Genomic DNA, 19,684 nt, shown 5'->3' with positions numbered 1-19,684 from the left:
CTTGTAGCTGCTCATTGACACCCACACAATCAGTGACAGCTTGGTGAGCAATGTGCTGCTTCTGCTTCTGTGGATGTGTTGCTTCTGTGGGATGCAACAGTATCAACCTCTGGACAGAGACCAGGACCTGGTCTCCATCGTTCCACCTGGCAGGAGGAGAACCATTGTGTTCCTCACTGAGCTCCGTTTGCCTCCAAACCAGTGAGCCAAACAAGTGCCAGATTTTAAACTCACCACTATCGCTAGCGTCCAATGAATGAGTTTATTTTAGGTGCAGTGATGTGAAACTAATCAGAAAGAAGTCTGGATGACATGATGGTGAAACTCTCACTCTACAATTTAGTTAATTTGATCATTTAAATAGTTACAGACATCCAGATTAAAATGAGTGCATGTTTATATGTCCAGTTTTCACAACTTGGAACTTATTGTCATAGGTTTGGCCTATAAGGATGACGGGTACCAATCAGACAGATGACAATCATGAAAATCATTGGAGGCCCAAGTCAGAACTCTGACAACTTCAGATAGGCTGCAGAAAAATTCAGGAATTACTACGACCAATCAATGACCAATCCCAATGTGATGCACGATACATGACACGTGCATGTAGTAAATGTTTTGTCTCTGTAGATTGTGTTATAAAGGTACGGTCTAGACCTCCTCTATATGAAAAGCGCCTTGAGGTGACTTATGTTATATTAATATCCTGCCGGGGCTTTCGCACTAGAAGCATGTTTGACTCAATGTCAAGGGTCACTGTATAGAAAATAGTGTTTTTACAGTATTGACATTCTACTTTTCTACTCTTGTTCTGTCTTCTGCACTATATCTTGCCCTATTGCATGACATGCTGACATTCATCCTCACTGTATACTTGTATATGGATAAATAGGCAATAAAGTTCTGTTGGATTCTCTTGGATCAGGAGCTTGTGCATGAGCATATGAATTAATTCCAATAGAGACAGCAGCTTCACATAGATTGATTTTCCTCTACATTGTGTGGCAAATTTGAATTAATTTGAACTTTGATGCCAAATCTGCAGACTCCACAACACACATCCAATAGTATGCTGGTATTGTAGGGAGATGGAAATCATTACACTAACAGTTTTACTGACATTTATTTTAAAAACTCTCACACATGGCAGAGAATATCAGAGAGGATGGGAACACCAGGTTCGACAATTAAAGGATAACTTCATGGTTTTTCAAATCTCTCTTAAAACTATACTCACATGTTCATGTCAACACTGATACTGCGTCTCAATTCATGCACTTCCGTACTCACTTTGAGCACCTAAGTACATTCACATTGACAAGTACGGCAACATGCAGTGCACTATTAGTACTGCTCTCAAAACGGTCCAAAAATTGAGTGTAAAACGATGGACACTTCTCACCCTCAAAGGTCGCCATATTGGCTACATGTTGCAATTGTCATTTCCAGTGAGTGCACAACGGCAGTGTTTGATTTGAGACATCACTACCCTGCTGAAATTCCTGCACTACACCAGTGACTATACTGTGTTCAGTGTATTACATGTGCGTGTACTGACTGAAGTCTCTGATTTGAGACTCAGCACGAAACTGCTTTTGCTGACTACAATCATTCTTACTGGCCTTTAACAGATTCCTTTCTAGCCAGCTTCTGATGTGAATAATGGTGCAAAAAAAATACATCCTGAAGTTTACCTGAGGTTATTATGACGCTCCAGTAGTCTGACTTACCCAAATCAGGTGAATATCTTCCAGAGTTACGGTGTTTTAGTACTAAATCTCCTCTTCCTCAGACTGGACTCATTGTCGGGGGAAACACAAACAGGAAACTCTGCTAAAAACACAAACTTTGTTTACAACAGCTTTATCCTGTTTATAATTACAAGTGTGGTGCTTAATTACACAATTTTCAAATTCTGTGTTGCATAGCAACCGGAAAGATATAACACCGCTTGTGGCCTTGGACTTATCGCTCCCTCTACCACTGCTGACACTGTATCAGTGTCTTGAGTTTTAAAAGATAAAACCATCATGATTATTCACTTTATCGTTTCCCAAATTAAAAGCAGCTGATGATCTTTTCTCACACCAAACTATTCTGCAGTCTGCATGAAGGGATTGATTAAACTAATAATGATTTATTCTGTGCTCAGCTATTCCCAGGTCAGGTGAGGGTTCAGCTCTCAGCTCCGTCAGGTTTTTTACTGTTTTTCCAGAGACAGTAGAGACATGAGCTTTGAGTCATACAGCCCACAGCAACTGGCACAGTTATTTCATCCCGAGCTTCAGAGGATAATTATCCATCGTTGTACAAGCCTGAGGTTGATTATATTTATTCAGAGGCTCTGGTGTAGTTGGGCTCGCTCTTTCCTTCCCTTTCCCTGTCTTTCTCTTTTGTCCTCTCGCTCTCTCTGTTTACAGCAGCTCAGCCCATCTGCTAGCAGCACATGAATTTTTAATGCCTTTGCCCCCGAGCTGTGCAGTGTCAACAGTGCATTGCTGCTGCGTGAAAAACTGCTAACTTTGGTTTGGCTCTCTCGTCTTTATTCCTTTACTTGAAGTTAAAGTTTAAACTTTTAGGTGCCACTGGTGTTTAATCACCCCGGGGGACAGGAATCCATTTAAAACTCATTGTATATTTTTCATTGTGTTTTTTTTCTCAGTTCCTTATACATCAGCTTTTATGGGTCAATATTTAGATTGCAAAGCCAGTCAGCCCACTTGTTACAGTGCACAGACATCTCAGAGCTCCGCAGGGACATAGTTCACTGCCCTGCGGCCGTTTTCCCCTAATTAACATTCAAGTTCAGGCAAAGCAGAAGTTGTAATGTTGAACTGTTATTGCATCAAGGAAGCAGAGTTTGAAACAACTGCTCTCACAACATCAGTGTGTCATAGTAATCTTCCTCTGGTTTGTTTACACTAGAAAAGAAAATGATTATTTAATAAATTTGTGAGTAGTTGAATAATAAATCAATACTCCGGCTGTATGACAAGCCCTTTAATGTCAGTACGACAGCACAGTGGAAAACAGGATTAAAACTGTGTGCACACATTTACGTGTGAGTGTGTGTCTGTGTTTGAGCAGGAGGAACTCACACAAACACACATACATTCACATCTTATGTTCGTTTGTGAGTATGGAATAAAATCTTTTTGAAGGCCCTCCTGAAGTCTCGGTTAAAAATAGTGTAAATGATCGGGTTCAGGCAGCTGTTGCAGTATCCGATCCAGAAAAACAGGTTGAAGAGTGTGTCAGGGATCGTACACTTCTCTCTGCAGACAGCGTGGAGACTGTAAGTGAAGAAGAATGGGAACCAGCAGAGGACAAATACCCCCATCACTACCGCCAGAACAAATGTGAAGCGCTTCTCCCTCATTTGAGCTACTTTGTTTTTGGACAGAGACATCTGCCTGCTGCGGAAAGCCACGGGGGAGGGGAGGAGGCAGTGGTGGGAGAGGTGGTCAGATGATGCCCATGATATAGAGGCACAGGAAGGAGGTGGAGGAGGCTTCAACCTGCTCATCGCTCCCTCTGTGTCCTTCGCCTCCTCCGTCTTCACCCTCACGCAAGCTCTTCTGGGGAAGCGGAGAGATGAGGAAAACGAGGAGGATGTTTTTATGTCAGCTTCGCAGATCTTCTCCTCTAAGTCAATATCATCCAGCTCTCCTCTCCTACTGCTGCTGCTCTCTTTGTTGGAAGAGCTGTGTCGGTTGGCAGGAAGTGGGCTGTCCAGTTCATACTGGGATTTGCTGCAGCCGGCTCCCTTTCTTTGGCAAGTCCTGGTGGTGCCCACAAAGCAGGTCTCAGACTGTGACGGCTGCCGCTCCACCACATTCTTTGCCACAAACACAGTGGAGGCTCGCTGCTTGGCAACACGGTAGATCTTACAGTAAACGAGTATCATGATGACTCCTGGGGCAAAGAAAGACACAAGGCAGGAGGAGAGGATGTACCACGTCTGGTTGTTGAGGAGACACTCCTGCCTCTGCATGTCATTCTCGTCCTCCCTCTCAAAATCCTCCTCTTTCTGCGCCATGAGGAGCGGCGGGGACGAGATGACAATAGATATGAGCCACACGATGCTGATCATTGCTTTAATCCGTTTGGGTGTCCGTTTGCGGTTGTAGCTGACGGCTTTAGTAACGGACCAATAGCGGTCAAGACTGATGGCGCAGAGGTGGACAATGGAGGAAGTGCAAAAGAGGACATCCAGAGCCAGGTAGAAGGAGCACCAGGTGGATCCAAAGTACCAGTAACCCATGACCTTAGAGGGGAGAGACCAATTAAGATATATTAATGACTTATTTAAGCAGCAGTGACGACCTGCAGAAGAAGGAAAGAAGAAGAAAAAGTGTTTATTTCATATTATATTCCAGTCAGATCCTGTCAGTCATGGAGGCCTTGAGCGACGCACCTAAAGGATTATTTCACCTCAACATAAAAATTCAGTCAATATCTCATTTCTGCCACGTCGGCTGTGACTGCATTTCATTTGTAGGAAAATCTAACAGTGAGTTTGCCCCTGTGGTTTCATCTCAACCCTCTTGTCACATCCTTGTCACAGCTGCAAGAAACTGTGAAATATCCATCCAATTCCTCCACAGTTTGGGCTTTTGAGTGAAAATAGAGTCTGTTTACAGGAGTAAAGTCCAGGAAGTTCATTCCCAGTTCATGGTTGTGGAGCTGTGAGGTGAGAGTCTGCTCAAGTTTAGAAAAAGGCTAAGATGGAAATATTGTCTTTGAGTGTCCCAAGAAATCCAGATTAGTTTTTCATTACAACTGGAACAATTAACTGAACTAACTAATTGGCAAAATGTTAATCAACAAGCATAATAATCTACATTATCTCTAAAACATTCACTGGCTTCCGTTTCCTAAATTCTTCCTAATTCCCATTTTTTGATAAGGAACCTTTTAATCTGGTTATTGAAGAACTGTGATCAACTGAGCTCTGGTGGACATCTCCAACACTGTTTCTAATGACCCCAAAAATTTATTTGGCAAAGCTATTTGATATTTATTGTCACTTATTTGCGGACATGAACACAAATACTTTCCTCCTGTAAAAAAAAATAGCCCGTAGGTCGTTTATGCAGCAAATTATTATGACCTGTAGTTACGTTTTGTAAGGCGACATCTAGTGGCTGTAGTAATTATGACAAGGGAGGGAGAAGTGACGTAGTATAAAGAGTGACAAAGTCCGCAGGAGAGCGGTAATCGATTCCCATGTGAAAGTAGTAGTTTATGTTGTTTCTATTATCCATGAGCGTTCGACCAAGTTACCCACGTTGTTATTATTATAACCATGACAACAAAGATAGTCTGATGTTGAGGAAGTACTTATTTTTAACCCAAATACCTAACATTTTGTCAAACTAACCAAATAGTTTTTGTGACTAAACCTAATCAAACCTTGGCAGTTACTATAGTAACCATGGTAATGAAGGTATGGACATCGCTTTTGGTACAGTCCATGTAGTCAAGGTCCGTTACGCCCGTCGCCCTAGGGGCACACACACTTTAAGCAGCGACGGCTGAAGGGTTACGGCGTGATGCGATGACTCAGATTATATGTCTACACTTCCTACCTACCCGCTAACTGCTTTGATAACAAAAAGACCAAAATGTGCAAACTGTTGTTGACTGGCCTTCCTCCCACAATCTAAACTTTGCTGTGTATTGATAAAAACCATGACGCTGTCCGTGGTGCTGAAGTAACAGACGGATTTATACGAACTCCTCATTTGGTATCAAATTGTTTCTAAATCAAATATGTAGTGCTCTCGAGGCTTTTTAAGAGACATATTGTAACAATGTTCAGAGCGACCTCGGTTTCCTGAAGCAGTGACGTAGCCTTTGTTAATAGTTAAATGTTGTTGGTTTCCACTACTACGGCAATGCGTTGAAATGTATATGGGCTGCCGTACCGCCACTTCAACCGTCGCCACTTCAACCGTCGCCACTTCAAGTCCCTACTATTTTAGGAGACACTCCTGTAAGGAGGACTTGTTGGAATATATCTGCATTTCCTCTGTGGCAGATATATTGACCCAGACAATTTATCTCTCTAGCTCCAATTGTAAATTTAATATCTTTGAGTTTTGGACTGTTGGTCTGTCCCAAACAAGCAATCTGAAGATGTCAGCTTGGCTTAGGCTCAGGGAACTTGTGATAAATGCTTTTCTGGACTGAATGAATAATCAGGTAAAGAAAGTGAGTTTACAGCCACGTCCTGCAGAAACCGTAAGTGAAGAAAGACCAGTGCTGCCATCCCTACACCCACACCACTAGCACGACTAAATAATAATTAATATGAAAACAATTTTTAGTAGCAGCCACTAGTTTAAGTGAGAAATTGTCCGGTGAATTGTTGGATGGAGGTGCAGTAGTGTCCAGCAGTAGAGGAATGTAGCTGTGCTGGGTCTGTCACTGCAGTGCAAAATTGAATTTTTTTTATTCTCTGCAGTCTCAGCTCTTCTTTAGTTTGTCAAAACAATTGATTTGCCTTCATCTAGGTGGGATTTTAGTATAATACCAATAATACCAACAGTCCTTCAAGTGGGAAAACTGGGGAAACAAACTTGATGACCCAAAGTACCAGACTGGCTGAAGAATGTGTGATTAAAAAGGTTTCCTGCAGAGAAGAGGAGAAACCTGGATGGACTTAAAGTATTTGCCCACCTACAGCAAAAGAGAAAGAATTACAGACATGAAAAGTGTCTGATCTCCAGGTCGATTTCACATGTTAACATCTGCAACAAATAACATGAGAGAGGAAACACCAGGTAAACGTCAACCTCGCAAGCCTAAGGGAAGAAAACATGTCATTAAATTGTCTGAACATATTCAGTATCTGTTTGATGAACAAGGCATAATGTTAATTTTAATATTCTAAAAACATGATTCGCAGCATAAACCTCATACAATACGGACTCTTAAGTGCAACAGAGTGTCTCATTGCTGCTTAATAAGAATGCTGAACTCACAGTGTTTCTTCTAGGCTGGTAACTAAACCATTTAATGCTAACGTTGGCCATGTAGCGATAGCAAAACTTTCAAATAGCTCCTTTTAAAAACCCTTTTATCACCTGCTGCCAGTAGGGGTCACTAAAGCGCTGAAGTTAAATAAAACCTGTGAGTTAGGTTTTGTCACTGGATAGCAGACTTTCACAGCAGATACATGTTATGTACAAATGCAGATGGACTTCTCCGATAGCAGAAGATGCATGTGTATGTGCATTATGTAGACCCCGTCTACAGCTGGTTTTAACATGCAATCTTTATGTGGATGGATTATTTGGACAGTGAGATCTGATCATGAGTTATGCATCTGCACTTGGTATTAATAAGCATCTTGTTATCTTGAATCTGCCTGCATTGTGTCTGAAGCAAATTAGGCAGTTGGAGCTGTGGGAGTTGTCGGCAATCATGGCACGTCCTCTGTGAAATCTGTCATTTTGAAATAGCAGGAAGAATCAGAGATTGTTGACTTTTCAGCTTCTAGTATGGAATTTTATTAGTCGGTAAACAACTTTGGTCCAGTCTGAAATTTTTGAGCAAGGATTGCAATGAAATTTTGTTCAAACATCCACGGCACCTGGAGGATGAAGCCTACTGACTTTGCTGATCCTCTGCTGCACGATGTTGACATTTTCTGTTTTGAGTGAAATGTCTCACAGCTGTTGGATGGATTGCCATTAAATTCTCAAATCCAAATTTTAGCTTGTCCAAAACTTTGGTTTGTCTATTTAACTGATTATTTTTCTTTACGATGATCACAACAGCCTCACGGAGCTGAGAGCATTGCTGTGGACTCAAACTGTGCAGACGTCATTAACATCTGGCTGAGATCTGATCACAATGTGAGCCTCCAGCCTCCACCTCCAGATGTGGTCTGGGAAAACTAATCGCAATGTGTTCCATCTACAGTTGCACCTCTATTAACATGTGTTTTCCCTAAAACAGAGGAGATATACAGGTACAGATCGTACGCGAATACCAGCTGCAAATTAAGTCTTGGAGTAGATCCTGAACAAACAGGTTCCTCACCTCATTAGCCAGGGAGAAGGGGATGACCAGCGTCGCCACCAGTATGTCTGCTGACGCCAAAGACACCAGGAAGAGATTCTGAGGTGCCCTCAGGGCTCGGCTGGTGAACACCGCCACCACGACCAGCACGTTACCCACCACGGTCCCCAGGATGATTACTGTGACCACCAGCACGATTAACACTGACGCCACCTGCGAGTGAGGAGGTAGAGGAGGAGATCTCGAGGAGGAGGAGGAGGACGTCTGACTGACATTCTCCAAAGAAGAGTTTGTTGGTAAAGAGGCCGGCATCGTGGCCAGAACAGGAGTGAATACAGCTGATAAGTCCATCCTGGTTAAATGACCGACGTCATGATCCTTGTTTTTTTTTTGTTTTTTTTTACCTCCAGTGCATTCACCGCTGACTGTTTTTATGCCAGTCAGTTAGAAAATAACAAAGTACAAATATGACAAAAGGAAGAAGGAAAAAAAAAAAAGAGTGTAAAGGCAGTGAAAGAATCTGCCAAGAAGAAAAATTCAAATCTGTCTCTTTGGGTCCAGAAAAAAAACATCCAATAATATCATCACCACTGACAACGTACAAATTATCTCCCTCTCAAAACACAAATTACACATGAACAGCTCAAATCCTCACAGCCCTACAGCTATGGTCAATATTTCAAAATATTACATCCAAAAAACGAATTGCTTCATCTGCCGCAACACATTCTGCCTCTGAAAGAAGGATTTGCATGATTTAAACATCAATTCATACCTGTTAAAATATCCATTCATAAGCACATCTGAGATCAGAGGTGGACATACTATATTAATGCTGCAGGACTGGCCTACTTACTTCGAATGAGATGCAAAAAATGAAAAGAATAATAAAAAATAACAGTGACAATAATAGAAAAGCATATGGCTTCATGCTCTAGTTGGAGCAAGGACAGAAACCCTATTTGGAATGCATGGTACTCTCATTCTGCTGCACTCCGAAAGCGATTAATACGGCAGAAAAAAGGATTAAAAAGTGGAGAAGAAATGACTGAAAAGACTGAATGGGAAGAGGAGATAAAAAAAAAGGAGAAGGGAGAGCAGTAGGAAGAGGTGATCTAAATAAAAAAAAGAAAAAGCAAAGAAAATCAAAGAGGCAAGAAAAAGAAAAACAAGAGGTCCTCACTTTCATGCGAGTCGCTGCCGTGCTGAGTGACACTGCTGCTGCTGCTGCTGCTGCTCACTGATTCTCTACTGCTGGAAGAGGAGGAGGAGGAGGAGAGAGAGAGAGAGACTAATAGAGAGGAGAGATGAAGAGAGGGAGAGGGGGAGAGGAAGAGATGTTTAAAGGAGAAGACAAGTGGGACTCGAGAGCACATACAAAAAGGCCAGGAAATGAGGAAAGAGAGAGAAGGAAGGAGAGGTAGATGAAGTGAGAGAGGAGAGGAAGGTATTAGAAAGGAGAGAGGGAGTGTAGGAGGAAGAAAAAAGGGAGATGCAGGGATGAGGAAAAGGAAGACAAGAGGAGAGGAGATAGAAGACAGGAAAGGAAATAAAAGGACGAAAAAGAGATGAAAAGAGGAAAGGAGAGAAGAGGACAAGTGGGGAAAGGAAAGGAAAGAGAGGATAAAAAAAGGGAGGATAAAAAAGCAGTAATGCGGGGGTGAAGGGGGGCAGGAGAGGAGACGATAATAAGAAAAGGAAAAACAAAAAAGAAGACAGGAGAGGATAAGTGAGAGAAAAGAAACAGGAGACTGGGGAGGACAGAAGGAGAAAGGGAGGAAAGAGAGAGATGGCAAAAGAGGAAGAAGAGAGGACAAAAAGAAAAAGAAGAAGAAAAGAGAGAAGAGAGGAAGCCACAAGGATAGAGGAGAGAAGAAGAGCAAGAGGAGATAAGCAGGGGTGAGGATAAGGAAGGGGAGGAAGGGGAAGACTACTGAGGGCATGAGATGAAAGAGAGGAGAAAAAGAGGAATGAAGAAGAGGAGAAGAAAGAAGACGGCTAGAAACTGGGCTAGAGGAGATCAAAGGATAAGAAAGGAAATAAGACTTAGGACAAAAAGAGGAGAGGAAAGGAGAGAGGACAGGAGATGAAGAAAAGGGAAGACTGGAGAGGACAGGAAAGGAGATGAGTGGATGGTGAGAGGGGGAGAGAAGACAAAAAAGAGGGAAGGAATCAAAAGGCAAATTAAGATGAGAGTGGAGGAGAGGAAAAGATGGGAGTAGAAAGAGGAGAAGAGAGAGAAGATATGTCTATGGGGTGGTGATAGAAAAATAATGCTGTTTCTTTCACAGAGTAGTTCGCTCTACAGGTTTGTGTCCACCTTTGAGTTGTCATCAATCAATACCCATTTACTGTGAAATGAGTGCAGAGAGAGGGAGAGGGAGAGAGAAACCATTTATTTAATCGCTCACTGATGCTCTTAATTTAGATGCCTGGCACTGAATGATGACATGTGGGCAGATCCACCTCAGCCCGCCTGCACTGTGGTTACGCTCCTCCTGATTCTGAATGCAGCCCACAACAGTGATCGCTGTGACACTCACATGCCTTTTAGAGGCAGACAACATCTTAAGTCAGACATCCCAAAACCCGGCGTGACACAAATCCAGGCGGGGACGTAATCTCATGATGCTACAGCCTGTGGGCACACTTAACAACAGATCAGGGGCAGTGGATATAAAAGTACACCATCCCACTGTAGGGACATTCGCTGCTGCTGCTGTCAGGCTGGATAAACATCGGGAAACATCCAGGGGAAACGTTCAGCAGGCTTTGTTTGTTTGGAGCTGTTTATTCAACCTTTAAGGAGCATTCAGGACCAGAAAATTTGCAGGTCACCATCATTTGTATTATGGATTTTGTGAGGTAATAATGAAGGGCTCCCTAACAGGATTAAGGACGCAAGCGGAGACAAAATGAAATCAGTGTTCCTAGAAACCTCTTCAAACAAACAAACAAACAAACAAACAAACAAAGAAGCCTGAGAGCTGAGAAGCAGCTCATCGCTTCAGTCTGCATCACTCGTCGGGAATACAGAAATATTCATGAGACTTCTTATGCTAAACAGTACATGGAAACATGCAGTATGCAGTATACTTGTTAATAATAGGATGGTAGATGTAGCAGTTACAGAGTTACTTGATCATTCATTCGGAGTCGTGTTTGTGTCCACCAGATGAATCCAAATCCAGTGTTCCCTCTCTTTTAGCTCTGTGTTTGGTCTCCACCACCTCCTGAGGGAAATATCTGTCTCTTTAGCTGCTAAATGCTGCACTATGTTCACCAGCTGCTCTCCAACTGTCGTCTGCTGTTTGCTGCTGAGCAGGTAGAGGACGGTGGCTTTTTACAGCTGTGTCTCAGAAGACAGCTGTCTGCTGTGGCCGGAAACGACGCTATGAGAGCGGCGAGAGTGAACCAGATCAGTGAAGCCGTGGGACAGGTTGTCTGACAGGAAGCTGCACGTGTCAGCTCAGAAATACAAGGAAAAGTCAAATCACATTACCAAGCAAAGCAATCTACATTGTCATTTTCTACAAAAAAACAAGCCAGAGGTAACAATGAATCGTATCCTATCGTAGATCGTTGTTCCATTCTTTCATGTGACCGCACTGGTCAGACATGTACGGCTGCTTTTCTGGATTCCAGTGCTGCCAAATGAATTTATAAAAAAACACACTTTTTAAAAGACTGGGGGCTGATATTTGGTGGCAGCAAATACTGGCTCCTTCTTGATGAAAGCATTGATGGAAGTGTCTCCAAGTACCTTGGGGTAGTAATTCTGTATTTTAGTGAAGACAAGGGAAATGTGTTGCACTTGAGCTGGAGGGAGTGGATGCTAGATCAGAAGAGGGGGAACCTGCTTGGCATTGGCACAGATCTGTGATGACATGGGTGTACAATGGTGCGCACAAAACTCTGAGGGAGGAGAGTGTCCTAAAACACGTGGTCCTGAGCTTGGCAGAGGTTACATCTCTGCACACGCGGCAGCGCCTCCGCTGTGTGTGTCACTCACTATAGCTAGACGTAAGCTCTGCCTGCAAAAACACCTTTCTTGTTAGAGAAACCTGTGATTTGTTTCCTGTTTCAGCAAAGCACAGAGAGACATATTAGACTGCCACACATTGGCTTTCTATAGAGCCTGCTGTGTGCAGAATCCTGGAGCAGTGGGAGAAATTAAACTTTCATTTCAGTCTCACCATGGTACGTGAACCCTGCTCCATGGCAGATGTTGAGGTGACCCACAGAATCTCGTGTAGGCGTACCTATGGTGTCCCCGAATTGCTTGCATTTTTTCTATTTGCATGCTTTCTTAAGTTTCAGTGCGCTGAGCTCTCAGGGCCACCGTATGTACCTCACCTTTTAAAAAATCTATAATTAGCGAGGTGCAGACTGCTGTTAAGGCATCAGAGGGGGAACAGACGGAGCCGCTCAAGCTTCTTGACTGTTTAATGAGGCTTATTAAGTCTGTCTGCATCAGAGTCATTAACCCAATGGCAAAAAATTGACATGCTCAAAGAGTGGACACATGGACGTGGACAGCCATACATTGGCTTTACATTCAAGTCCAAGGCAGCACAGCTGAACCTCTCTCCTGAGGGGAGGAGATGTGTGAGCTACACCATCTCATCAGCAAATGGGTTTACAGATCATGTGGAGACATTTCTTTAAATGTATTTGTTCAATGTAGGGGAGACACTAAAGCCCAGGAGCTTACAAGCCTTCTGGGACATTGCCCGTCCACAATTGATATAATTATTGTCATTATTATTATTATCAGTGGAGGAAACAACACCATTCTGGGCTGAGGTGAAGAAACACAGGGGTGCAGCAGGAATAAACCCATATGAAGACTTAGCTTCTGCTGCAGTTTCTGACCTCCCTCTCCCACACTACAGTAGAGACACTGCTGAGTCAAACAAGTGTCTTTGAAAACAAACTCAGAAATCGTACACCCCTTCAGACCCCCAGCTCTATATATTAGACATGATTTGAGTCTTGCTATGAGCACAAACTGTCAGAGAAGGTGCTGCAGCTCTCTTCTGCTGCCTATTGATTGAAGTCATATCCTGCAGCAGGTTCTGGCTCTCCCCCTGCACCCAGCATCGCCCCACAGGGGCAGAGCACTGAGGGTATGGATCATGAGGATGATAATGAATTCTGTCTCAGCGTTCATATGATCTGGACTCAGATCAGAATAACAAACAGGTTTACAGTACATTTGATATTTATTTCCACATACTATGACTTTGCATTGGTGTTGTGAATAGACTATAATGTATATGCATCTTTCTGTATCTTTTCAGTTTGCCATGTACATATTTGTTAAATTATCATATTATTATATCATAGTATTTGCACATAGTTTAACTCCATTTACAATCCATTAATAAAAACATAATACTAGTTATTCTTTTGTAAATATGCACATAGTTAGTTTATATGCCCAGAGTGGCACCACATCACCTGACCTTTTCATCAATGCAATGCATTCATCAACAGTTGCAATGTCAATATTGAATCATACGCATTATATACAGTCTGATTGCAGGAGGCAGGAATGACTTTCTATAATGTTCCCTAACGCAGCGGGGTTGTACGAGTCTGTTGCTGAATGTGCTGTTAAGTTTCTTAAGCTGTTCAACTGAGCTGAAACCCAATACTTATATTTAAAAGTGTAATCCTCGGGCTCCCTGTCGGTGGCGTTTGCTGGCATATACAGTGCTGAAACCGGCTGACAGGTAGGTAGGATGAAAATACGATGCAGTGACTTCACCAATATGCTAATTGGCGCATAATATCATCCAGAGACACTTGGCTACCTTTCGAGCGGGCTTCAGCAACTTTCCCATGAAAGTAGTTGGCAACACTGTCTTTTTTGTCGAGAAGTTAAGTGTTGAATAATTCTCTTTAACAGCAGGTCACCGTTCTTGTCAGGAAACATCACATTTCCAGGGACAGATTCATCCACATTTCCTGCTCTTATTTGGGGAAGCAGTGAATGTGGGACTGAGTCAAACTAAACTACAGGGTGTGTGTTCATGGTGATGAAGGAACATGTCACCCAGTGCAACAGTGTGACTCACGGATGTGTGTTTTTTTGGAAACAATGGAGCTCTATGGCTCAGAGAAGTAAGATATGTTAGGCCTTGATACACGCACAGTAGATTCAATTCACTGTTGGTTTTAGTATTTTCATGGGATTTGTTGACAGGAACAAAACGCAATATCACCAGATGTATACTCTTTAACTGTGCAATGTGTTAAATGCTGCTTTTATAGCTGCCGGCACTCAGCATTGTAATTTATTATCAGGTGAATGTGCTAGTGAACAGTTGCCTCCTTAAACAGATAGCAGAACACATAAGCATTCATCTGGAGGTGTATTTCTGGCCAGCTGATCAATCTTAATCGAATATTCACTCCCCTGTTTAAGTTTTCACCAACTCCTGAGGGAAATAACTGGTTTATAGTTGCTAAATGTTTTACTTTCTTCAGCAGTTAGCCACTAACTTTCTCTGTCTGCTGTTTGGTGCTGAGCAAAAAGCAAACAGTGGGTTTATCAGAGCTTCATTTTTGCCGACAGAAGACTGACTCAAATATTGGGTGACTATATTTTAAAAGCCCCAAACCAGGACCGTTAAGTTTACTTACACTGCATGTTTGTGCACATACACACACATTTTCATCAGGGAGGGGGACAATTATTTCAGAGCTTTGCAGACCTACCCAGGGCACCTTTCAACACCATGGGGGCTATAAAGGCAGCCTTTTTTATTGCTGGTAGCTTATGAAGGAAGGAGTCAGCTCCTCCTGGAGCTCTTTGAAAAAGACTGACTGTCTCTTCGGCGTGAGAGCTAACCCTTGGCACAATGACAGGGTTGTGTCAGAGAGAGCCGCCGGCATCACAGCTTCTGACACTCGTCTGCATGGTCACTGGACTAAAACATGCTCTGACAACCGAAACAGTGAGCGAAAAGAGGCTAAAAAGGCTCCAAAGAGCTGGAGAACTGGGGGATAATTCTCTGTGGCTTTGTCAATATGAATGACCACTTTAACTAGAGAAAGTATTTTTGACTCATTGTTAATATGTACTGATTAGTTAAACTGATAGCTCGGGTTATTTGACTTGGGGCTGTGTGACATACTTATCTATAGTCAGTGTATTACCTGCAGTAAACTCGGATCAGCGTGCTCACAGTTTGGAGGAGCGTGCAGGAGCACCAGCACAGAAGCTGAGTGATGTGCAGCTGTGGACGGAGTCAGCAAAAAAAAAAGAAAGAAAAGTGTTTCAGCCACTTTAAAAAGTGCCCATTGAAAAAGCCAATATGATGTTAATTGCGCACTGTATTTTGAATGTTTTCACTGCTTTATTTTGCTGTCAAACAGCCCTTGAACAGTTCACAAACTGTAGTTCCAAAGGAAAGAGCTGCTTGATGGTAAGATAAAGCGGTGAAAATATTCAAAAGCATACACGTACATTGAAATCAATAGTGGTAGAAGAGGCTAAAACATGTTTTTGCGGATGGCCTTGTCCACAGCAGCACATTGCTCAGCCTTTTTACCGGCTGCTTCTCTAAACTGGGAGCGCACAGATCCAAATCTACTGTACACTGACTACAGATAAGTATCTCACACAACCCCACGTTAAATAACCCAAACTATCACTTAAAGAGTTGACAGCAAACAAATAATTACCTCTCCGCTTTCAGAGAACACAGTCTACTTATCTCCGGTATTTAGGATTTACTTTAGAGACCTGCTTTTGCTAACATTAGCCTGTGTGTGGGTACTGCCAGAGGCTGTGGTCAAACCAGGCAGCTCCCCAATGGTACCAACACACTAGATGTGCTTAAGGGTTTTAATACAAACCTGTACCTTACAGGTTGCTTCTACCGTATTAAAAATAAAATGAGCAGTAAGACATGCTCTGGAGGAGTTAGTTACAGTGTGTGTTTTATCATTTGTTATATGGAAAATAATTAGAGATTAAAGTCATGTTTTAGGGCAAACTGCACATGTAATGAAAGGAGGATGAGTATCGAGAACGGAGGGGTATCAGTGGAGGTAAGCGCCTTGCTCAAGGGCATGTATGAGTTTCACTTTTGAGGGAAGACAAAAGGCCGAACCTCTTTTATCTCCAGAGTCTCCAACCCAGAGGACTGAGCTGAGAACAGTCGTCTCTAAAGCTGTCAGCGAAGCCTTGAAGTAATGTGTCTGGGATTCGTATTTGCTGTAATTAATGAATATATTTACAGCTTTAGAATAAAATTTCAGTCTAATTTTGATTTACAATTCGTCTTGGAATATTTAGTCTGTCATGATCTTATTTTATTTTTTTATCATCTTAAGAAAATAAATGATCGAATGGCAGCCCAGACCAAAGTGAACCGCTGTCTCTGTTGTAATAATTTTTCCTAAATTATGATAATAACATTTCCAAAGAAAGAAAGAAAGAGGCTAAATTATATGGCTTAAATATATGTACGTCGTTGTAGAATCATGGGCATTAATCTGCTGCCATGACATCCTCCACTCCTCTGGTCTCAGGCTTCTGGTGAGGTCCAGGTCTGCACTGGTCTAACACATCATTGTATGTTCGGACATTATTTTAACCCAAACCAAGAAAAACAGTCCCAGACCAAGAGTAAAGCAACACAACAGCGTGTGTGTTTAAATAAATACGTCAGCTATAACTACAGCTCAATAATAAACAAAGTTAAGACTTCGCTTGTTATTCACTGCAGACAGAAAAACCCTTGGGCTCCTTGGCCTGAAGTGATTTAACAAAAAGAAAATACATTGAGATGCAAAAGAAAATGACATCAGACAACGTGGCCAGGTCATTTCATTTCACGTCTCTTTCAAAATGAAGGAAATCTAATGAGACTGAAAGATACGGGTATAAATGTTTGATTGATGCAGAAGCTGATCGAGTGACAGCATTGGCAGGTTATTTAATCTAAATCGGCTCATTGCATAATAATGATGAGAATGTTGGAATATGAAATATGACGGTGACTTTATCCTCTGAGAGTTACCAGATTATAAATGATAGCAACAGCAACTATGGAGGTGTTTACTTCAAGTCAAGAATTAAATGGGGTTTCACACGAAGAAACTGGTGGTGATGCATTACAGTGAGAAGCCCACAGCCACTGCAGCTCTAAATCACTAATGTCCTAAGCCTCACTGAGCTGCTGCAGCCGCAGTTTAGGAAAACAGCCTGAATCCTGTTTTGGTTGTCATGTTATTGTCTCCATTTCCTCCTCTATTTTCACCAGGGGACGTAACAGCAGTTAAACAGAATGAGAAACCTTGAGAGTGTGACGATATGATTTCTTTTCACAATTTTCACATTCTTTTTTTTATATAAGAAATGCAAGACATGATTCACAAAGTTGTTTTACAGAGGAGGTTGTACCTTGTGGGTCAGCACCTCCCAACAAATTAAACAGTCTCGCCAGCGAGTGGCAGAAGCTGAGAGCGGCTGGGAGTCCTGGGGGACACTGAAGATATAAACAACATTAGATTTATAACAGAGTTTGGTCCACTGAGGCGGCTTCATTTGTTGTGTGTGATACTAGTAAATTGGAAGGATGAAAATAAGTCTAAAATACTAAAAACAGCTATTGGCATGGCACCAAATGTGAACCGCAACTCTGCCTTTTTCCATCCACCCGGAGACCTTCGTTGAATATCGTTCCCAACTCTCTCACAACCCTCTTCATGTCATCTCTCTACTGTTGATGCACCAATACAGGCATACAATGGCCATAAAATACTTTTATACATTCAGACACTAGGCCTGGCTCCGGGGACATGTTGGGATACCAGTTCCTAATCCGCTTATCAAATCCAAATCCTTTCTTTTTGGATGGTATGTTGAGGTGGGAAATGAAAATATCTTAGTATAAAAAAGTACAGTTTTTACTTCAGTCAGTATCACTCCTAAACCACAGAGACTGTGTAGAGCTTTGAACATATATTTTTATATTTTCTGACATTTATTAACTCATAACTCATTTTAGTCATGCTTCTCAAGTTCTCAAAAATGCCACAGGTTCTTACTTTAACATGATGACTGGCAGATAAATATTTAACCAAAAGACTTGTCATGAATATTGTATTTGTAAGTTGACTTTGGTGAAGTCAACTGACTCACACACTGACTCACAACCGCTTATCCAATGGTTAAATAGCTTCAGAAACTCCCTCCCCCCCACACCTTTCTTCTGTCAAATTAGTGAGCGCTGCGTCCGACTACTTCTGTGATGATTGGTCAGCTGTGTTATTTTAATATTTTAAGATGGCTGCAGTGTCAGAAAGAGGCTGAACAGATTATCTAAGACAGATTTTGAATGAAAGACTTGTGTTTAATGAATCTGGGTATTTTACCAACTTGAAACCATCATCTGTACCTTTCTCCCAGTTGGTGTTCCAGTTCATCCCAAAGGTGTTGGATGGGGTTGAGGTCAGGGCTTCTGTGCAGGCCAATCAAGTTCTTCCACACCAGACTGGACGACCATTTCTTTATGGACCTGGGTTTGTGCGTGGGGACTTCGTCATGTTGAACAAGACAAACACAAAATGTTGACACAGCTGCAAGCACATTATTCTCTAAAAAATCACTGTATTTTGCAGCAGTTTTGAAGCTCAGAGTGGGCTGCTCCACCGTCACCATCTTGGCAGAGCCTGACTTCTCCTAACTAAGCTGATACTTTGGTGCATACCTGTTTATGACAAGCATATATCACCCACTCAAGATGGTGACACCCTCAATAAAGCATAACTTTAAGCCTCAGTAAAATTTAAACAGGTGAGTTATATATAACCATACCAGACTGTAAACATGTTTATTTCTGCTGTAAAGTTGGATGTTTTAACATGGGAGTCTATGGGGATTGACTCACTTTTGGTGCCAGCCTCAAGTGGCCATTCGAGGAACTGCAGTTTTCGAGACAACCGGGTTTGGCTTCATTCTTCAGCCCCGGAGGTTCCCGCTTGATTGCAACTAAGGGGCCTTGCACCTAAACAGCCCAAAGTGTACATGGTACTGTCTACATACTTATGGACATATAGTGTAAGTTTGATAACAGTACATTTTTTGTGATTTTCCACCAACATCCAACAGTTGCATATAAAAAAGTTTAAAAACCAATGTCTTGAAGAACCAATAAAAGTCTAAGAGACCTGTTGCAAAATGTTAAAAGCTCTTAATTCAGATGCTTTAAAGTCACATTCACACAATCTGTCTTCTGACATTACATTTCTGACACAACCAATTTTTTTTTCCGACCTTGTAATTAATCTGCACTTTCTATTTTATTTTCCATGCAGACTTCTGAAAGGAGGTCAGAAAAAGAAACCCACAAACAAGTGTTTTCTGGGAAGGCAATCTGCTTGAGTAGCACTCTTGATAATGTATCTATCAGAGGATTTTTCCTTGAAATGTGAAGTGATATCTTTTATGCATTATGTCTGTGTTCGTCAGACCCTCAGCAGCTTTTGAAACCTGGTTATATGGAGGGTCTTTTACAGACGGTGGTTTCCATCATCCTGTGGCTCTCCAGCGACTCAAGTGTTTGTCTCCATTTCAGCAACGTGACTAAGCCCTCGCGTTATCACTGTCTAAATGATATGATCAGAGTAC

General features: G+C 42.1%; 1 protein-coding gene across 1 annotated transcript; it reads right to left on the bottom strand.

The window, feature by feature from the left end:
- Positions 1–3,124: 3,124 nt before the first annotated feature.
- Positions 3,125–8,346, bottom strand: LOC111223071 (alpha-2Db adrenergic receptor-like). Its single transcript, XM_022747092.1, has 2 exons — positions 8,056–8,346; positions 3,125–4,270 (listed from the first exon to the last, which is right to left on the bottom strand). Exons 1-2 carry the CDS (start codon positions 8,344–8,346, stop codon positions 3,125–3,127), a joined length of 1,437 nt encoding a protein of 478 aa, XP_022602813.1.
- Positions 8,347–19,684: the final 11,338 nt, after the last annotated feature.

Source organism: Seriola dumerili, unplaced genomic scaffold (genome assembly GCF_002260705.1).
Source record: "Seriola dumerili isolate Sdu_G_001 unplaced genomic scaffold, Sdu_1.0 BDQW01000011.1, whole genome shotgun sequence".
NCBI lineage: Eukaryota > Metazoa > Chordata > Actinopteri > Carangiformes > Carangidae > Seriola > Seriola dumerili.
The sequence above is the reverse complement of the archived record's forward strand: the minus strand, read 5'-3'. Positions and strand labels throughout refer to the sequence as shown.